Source organism: Amia ocellicauda, chromosome 6, assembly GCF_036373705.1.
Source record: "Amia ocellicauda isolate fAmiCal2 chromosome 6, fAmiCal2.hap1, whole genome shotgun sequence".
Lineage (NCBI taxonomy): Eukaryota > Metazoa > Chordata > Actinopteri > Amiiformes > Amiidae > Amia > Amia ocellicauda.
In genome coordinates, this window is record NC_089855.1 from 13,872,347 (window position 1) to 13,879,726 (window position 7,380).

At 36.2% G+C, this 7,380-nt stretch overlaps 1 protein-coding gene across 1 annotated transcript; it reads left to right on the forward strand.

Moving 5' to 3' along the window:
* The first annotated feature begins 1,648 nt into the window (after positions 1 to 1,648).
* Positions 1,649 to 3,308, forward strand: nr0b1 (nuclear receptor subfamily 0, group B, member 1). Its single transcript, XM_066706220.1, has 2 exons — positions 1,649 to 2,303; positions 2,771 to 3,308. The coding sequence occupies exons 1-2, from the start codon at positions 1,763 to 1,765 to the stop codon at positions 3,010 to 3,012; spliced, it is 783 nt and encodes a 260-aa protein (XP_066562317.1). The 5' UTR covers positions 1,649 to 1,762; the 3' UTR covers positions 3,013 to 3,308.
* Positions 3,309 to 7,380: the final 4,072 nt, after the last annotated feature.

Below are 7,380 nucleotides of genomic sequence, written 5' to 3' on the forward strand. Positions count from 1 at the left end.
AGAAAGGCTTTGTTGTTGAGCAGATACAGTTAAAGGGCAACATGTATCTAGGAGCTGAACTGCCCCCATGGATACACAGGGCGCTGAGAGAACAGCAAAGCCCCGTATTTATCAGGCTCAGGTGGATACTATTATTACCGCCACTCAGGAGACTGACTTACTTTAGAAAGAGTGAGAAAGCCAAGATGAACGTGATTATTAACTCCAGAGAGGGCTGAATTTGATTTAAAATCCCTTCAAGAGGTCAGGGGCTGCCTGCTGAAGCTACACGGCAAGACATATACAACTAGCACGGTATCCACAGCACGTCATCACTTATCAGTAGTCAGTTTATAATCGATTTACCGGATCACTGACATCAAATACGAAGAATACCTGATAGAAAATAAAAAAGGGACTAAAAGAAGAGTAAAATATTGAAGAGGTTTGGGGGACTTCCAGGCTGCACTTGCTCCCTTGTTCCCTTCCCTTGCGGGGCGGAAGTACTACGGTGGCCATCTTAAGGGCTGTCCCAATACCTTAGGGCAGTGGTTTTCAAACTGGTCCTGGAGTAGCCCCTGCCCTGCTGGTTTTTGCTCCAACTGAGGTCTTAATTGCTTAATTGAATCCTTAATTGCCCTAACACAGCAATATACCATTCAATTAAGTATGTCTGAAGTCCCAGAACTCTTTGTGTTAAAGGCGGAGACAAGTCAATTGGGAAAGTATGGCAGGGGCGGGTGTATATAATTGTAATGTAATGCTAGCTAGACAGTTCAGCCTAAAAACGTTTCGGCACAAATCAATGAATTAATTACTGAAGTAGCATCCTATAAAACTAGGAGGTGATATTAACGAACAATTTTTTTCAAAATTATTATTATTATTTTAATGAAATACAGAGACAGATGACAAGAAAAGACTGCATAGGTACTTTTTCTGTCAAAGGCAAAAGCGCTTGAATGCTGGCGCTGGAGTGTGTACCATTGAAGACTTTTAGCTTCACCCTACACCTCACTCAAGTGCACACTCTGTGACGTCAGCAGGGTGTAGGGAGCAAGTGTGCGATTTGGCGTCAGCAGAGGGGCTGCTCTGATTGGCCAACACAATGTATGCAATACGGTCTAAAACATTCAAATATGCATACATATATAGATATGACCCACAACGTGTCAGGTCAAAAGTATGACGCTAGCTAAACAATTTTCATTACAGATTATTGAGTTAACTTATTATTGCTTTTTCAGTAATACGATAGCATTAAGACCAGTTTATACACATCAAATACATACAAGTGTATAGAATTTTAAATAAACAAACAAATACACGTAATTATAAAATCCAGTACCAGTTCATATTAGTTAATGTCTGTGGATATCACTAACCTATCCACGTATGATGAGATGTATTACTAATAGTTTTTGGTTCTGATCCTTGCACATGGGCTAACATAATAACACAGAAAGATCGATATCTTATTATACATCTGATTATGTTTTAATCTAGTTCATCAATAACGCACACTGTTTTTTTGTGTGTGGAAATGCCAGGTATCAAACAACCCCGTGTGAATTTCGCAGCCGCTGGCTCCCTCTAGGCGCGTCCCTGTGCAAGCAGGGTGGGAGGTGTGTGGAGAACATGGGAGGAAAACAAAAAAAGAAAAGTCTGCTCAAGTTCTTCCAGTTGGGAGGAAGGAAATATAAATCTGCTGCGAGAGTGGGAGTCACAGGGCTAACACAACCCCACAGCCGCTCCAGAGCCCTGTGGAAAAGGCAAGAGCAGGATGTCTGGCTGTGACAGCTGCCACCGTCTCGTCAACAGGAGGCAAAGCAGTATCCTCTACAGCATTTTAAAAAACGACCACCACACAGACGTGCATCCTCTCAGACAGCCCGGCAGCGCCCAGCAGGCTTGCTCGTGTGGATCCAAGAGGAAAGTGACCCTGAGATGCCCACAGGTCGCTTGCAAAGCCGCCTCCGCCGTGCTGGTGAAGACGCTGAAGTTCATCAAGAGCGTGCCCTGCTTCCGAGAGCTGCCCGCGGATGACCAGCTGCTGCTGCTGAGGACCTGCTGGGCGCCGCTGCTGGTCCTGGGCATGGCACAGGACAGGGTTGACTTTGAGACCACCGAGACACCCGAGCCCAGCATGCTCCAGAGGATCTTAACTAGCGGCCAGGACAAGCCAGGGGACCCACTTGAGCAAAACGACCCGCTCTCCACAACAGAGATTCAAGGCATTAAAGCGTTTCTGAGCAAATGCTGGGGGCTGGATATAAGTACCAAGGAGTATGCATACATGAAAGGAGCCGTTCTCTTTAATCCAGGTTGTTTTTTTTTTTTTTTTTTTTTTTTTGGGGGGGGGGGGGGGGAGGTTAAACATTAGAGTGAGTTTGGATATCTCTTCATCAAGGTACAAAATGTCCAAATGGATTTTTGTCCTGTCATATTATCATTGCAACATAACATCTATTTATAATATCTAAAGGGGAACGATGATGATTATTATTATACATGAAGACAGACCCTTTCATTGCATTACTTAGTTTTAGATTTTGTACATGATGTATTGAATCACTTAGTGTCACATGAAGGAAATTATATCCATAAAACTGTGGTTAACACATAAATAGTAAAGACTATTAATATCTTTTTTGATGGAAATCTTGATGAGTTTTTTCTTTTTCCTCCGTTATAATAATTGTACTGTACACAAATACTAAAGTGGTCTTTTGACATCATCAAAATTCCTAAGGTAATGTTGATCATCCTTGTATTATTGTTTTTTTTGCAGATCTGCCAGGGCTTCATTGTCTACACTATATCCATGGTCTACAAAGCGAGGCACACCAAGCACTTAACGAATATGTTAAAATGATTCATAGGGAAGACCCTACCAGGTTTGCCAAACTGTTCATTGCACTTTCCCTGCTGAGATCCATCAATGTGAATGTCATTACCGAACTGTTCTTCAGACCCATCATTGGCACTGTAAACATGGAGGACCTTCTACTGGAGATGTTCTATGGTAAATAGCTTTAGATTCTTGTTACAGAACTGTTGTACTTTCTCAATGTCAAGCTGCTTACAGAATAACTTATCTTTTTACATAGACAATATTTTTGTATAATAAAACTATTCTTAAACTTAACTTGTTTGTTAGTGTGAAATGTGTTCACTGCAGAAATGTTTCAATGAACAGTACAGAGCATCATGAACAAATAAGCTTGTGATGATGGAATTTGAAAATCACAATTAATTTAAGCTGCCTCACTGTGAGAAAGCTTTATGTAAATGTCACATTTGAAGTAAAATCATTATATTGCTTTGCATTTGCTACCATTATTGACCTGGCTCCATCCGTCACTTGAAACAAGAGCAAAGACTATGATAAAACTTACTATTTGTTGTCTATTAACCCCAGAATAATATATAATGAGGAATAATATACAAGGAGGAAAAGGTGTGTGTCTACTTTTAAATAGCATGCATAAAATATAATGTATATGTAAACTCGGGGAAATCATCAGGTAACACAATAGAAAAATAAGAAAGTTATGCATCATTTGCCATTTGCATTTTATTCCCCCCAAATAGATACAATTTCAACATAAATAATGAAGTTAAAAAAATGGGAAATAATCAACATACATTGAACAGAAACATTATGTAAAAAACTGTACATTGTGTAGTTTATGCCATTTATACACATACAAAAATTGTAATTTAATGTTTTGGTTTGATAGGTTCTGGTAAAGACAAGCTTGTTCTCATTGGTTGAGAGGGTTTAAGCACCATTTCTTTTATTGTGTTTGATGGTAGAGGATGTGACTTCTACACTATTATCTATATTACTGTCAGAGATTAAAATAAATGCCCTGTTAAAGTAACAAAGTTACAAACATGATATATGCATGAAAGATCTATCCATGCAAGACGACCCCACAATGACTTCCGTAAACAGGTATTAGCAAATGGACTGGAACCCCACTGAATAAATAAGCTGTACAATGAATAGGAAAGCACTGATATCTATATCCCCCTATATATCTCTCTATATATTATATAACTCAGCTTCATAGCATGAATATAATAAAAGTCAAAATTAAATTAAAACATAAAGATTAGTATTTTTCTGTAGTAATCCAGTACAATAAAACTATTAATTTTAAAGCGCTGTTACAAAAAAGTCCAGTAGAATATTTTGGATGCAAATCTAAACAAACAAGCTACTTTTCATTTTCTTTTGAGAAGATTAGTAAATATTCATGTATAGTAGATATGCATTATTCTCATGTATTACAGTAAGCTTTTCTAGCTGTCCCCTTCATTTTTACCATACAGTTGTATGCATATGTATAAATGTATGTATTTGTATAGTTATATATATATTTTTATAACAATCTAAAAATCAGTAGTTGGTCTAATCCCTATGTTCCAGAAACTTACAAACTTGATATCAAAAGGTACAGTTAACTTGCTAAAGGTGAAAAAACCATGACTATATTTGCCCTGGTACAAAAATATATCTTCTTTACATATTCTAGAAAGTAAATTACAACTGTTCTTTGTCAAATATTACATTTCCATTGCAAGTTTAAGACATGTTGTGTGTGTTACTATAATGTATATAAAGGTTTACTTGGATTTGACTGTTACAAAAATTATACTTGTCTTTGGGGAAGTGAAACAATGTTTTCCAATTACATGCCTTGCTGGTATATTTAAGTATATGCTACTATTTAAATGCAAAAAATAAAAATACTTTATTTAACATACTGCAATATATATATATATATATATATATATATATATATATATATATATATATATATATATATATAGTCATAAAACATGCTTAACCCGAGATGCATAAAATTCAGAGAAAGTAATCCATAATGACAAGAAATGTTAGTTTTATTCAGCATGTTTTCAGAAAATACTTAATTGAAAATGTTAATTGTTTTAACCTTTTGATAGCCTATATACGTAATATTGAAAAATAGGCTTTTCTTTACAACATTATCTGTATTAGAACTGTATCATAAGGGTTATAACTTAAAAAAAAAAAAAAAAAAAGTTAAAGAACTTCAAAGATGTTCTAAGGCCTAAAATAGTTTCTCTCTATTATATTCCAGTAATTGCATTCACTGCAAATGATTCCTTGCAAGTGTAATTTGAAGAACATAAATAAAAATACAAAAAATGAACTGAAGAGGGCAGTATTACCTTTCGATCATGGTCGTGAAATCCGTGCATCTCGGTAGGAGTTTAGTGGAATAGGAGGAAATGATATACAAACTCCTATAGCTTTAGGGAAATATGCTGCTTTCCTAACAAAGCTATCAATTACGGCTCTGCATACTCCTACAACAATGAGTTCACTCTTGATGTACAGGGTGAAGGCAATTACGAGAATGCCCTGAATAAGCCTAAAATGGCAATCCGGCAACCCTGGGCTATTAACATTTTCATCCAATCTGGGCACTGCACTATTGAGCTGATTGGCTGCTGAGAGGGATTATGTGAATTCTTCTGGTATTTGCCAATATTAGCAAGAGTGAGTTTAGATAGTAAGAGCCTGGAAGTGTATAACCTCAAAGCAAAGCCTATCATATTACTGAAGTCATTACTCTTTACAGTGTTGAACTATACACACCTCCGGTCACAACAGCTGTCACTCTTACAGTACAGTCCTGCAACCTGTTTTTAACTGAGAAACACTCCATATACTTTCTGACAATAACAGCATCATTATAGACTAACTAGTGTAGAGGTCCTTTGCAAAAATCATTTGCAATAAGCATCAAGTAGTGGCAGATTCAACTCTTTCTTATGTTAAGCTGAAACCCTCAAATGAATTAATCAACAGATTCAGAATATATAAGTGGGAATAATGAATTTGCCTTCAGCTATGCAGTTTATGAATGTTAACGTCATCCTTTTGCTATTATCAATGCACTCTATTTGTCTAATACCAGTAGGGGTTCAGATAAGGCTACGGTGCAATTTAAAATAAGGCATCCAAAAAGTTCTGCACCTTTTAGAGACCATCATCTGTTTTAGAAAGATTTTGGCAGAAAGAGAAATTAAAATAATTGTGCAAAAGTGTTTTTAATTTTCTGACAAATTTAATTTGAACTCCCTGTGATTCGTGCATGGAGGATGTAAGCACAGGACAGAATTCTTCCATTTAATCAAGTGAATTAAATAATCATCCATTGGCAAGAATCAATCTAAATGACAAAATGTTACAGTATTGTATTTAAATGGAATCGAGGTTAAGAGATTAACTTGAATTATGTATAAATAAACCATGGCATTCTGTGCAGCTCATTATAAGTAAGGCAAAAAAGCCATTTAATACACTTTATTTTTTTGTATTTTAATTAGTGAATGTTAAGCTCAAGAATGTGTTTATGTCTGTTGCAATACAAAACACAATATATCTATTGTTATAGCCAGAGCCCCACAAATTTGATAAAATAATGATATCCCATGTAATTTTCCACCTTTTCCGATCTGCCTGATTTACTGATAATGACCTTCTGCCTTGTATTCACACACAAAGATACTCTCACATAAAAGGAAATAAGAATCCATATTGGTGGTGCATGACAACTTTGAAAATATACATCTCAATTTAACCATAAGCACATATATTTGTATTCTTTCACCACTAATGCATCTGCAGTCTGAGAGGAACCATGGTTGAAAATGCTACAATTGAGCAGATCCCTCTGTGCAGTGGACTCATTTCTTTATATACATTATTATTAACATCAATGCAGCTTACAGTACTGCATGAAAATGTAACCTTTTTGTGATGAACATAGCATTTGCAGTTGAAATTAAAATGTGAATGTAACGTGCCAAAAAATGTCAGGCAGTTTTATGAAATAGGGATTTACATATGCTCAGTCGTCACAGAAGTTTTATGCAGCATGGCAGCTTTTCAATCAACCCCATCTTCTGACCCTTTACTAACCTGCCTTTCTTTAGATGAATAAACACGACTTCTGTGTTCGTCGCCTTCTTTCACGTACATTTAATTTGCACCTCCTCATTTTACACACATTGGCTGATCTTTCCTTCTGCATTAAAAATTAATAGACCTAAAAGTGTTTTCCATAGCGGCAGATAATTGTATTGTATCAGCTATAAGGCTGTGGAGTAGTCTACGGTATCCCATTCATATTCCAGTAGAAACCGCAAAGTAAGATTTAAGAAAGGTGTCAAAATCCATTGACACACATGATATAATGTGCATTAATTGGAAAAACTGACATCTTTTAAACCACTCCTACAAAAAAACAGATTATAATTCTCTGTATTCGCAGTACAGCATGCTACATTGTTCATGTCCCAGAACAAGGAGAGAATAGACAGCAACCTTCAGAGAGT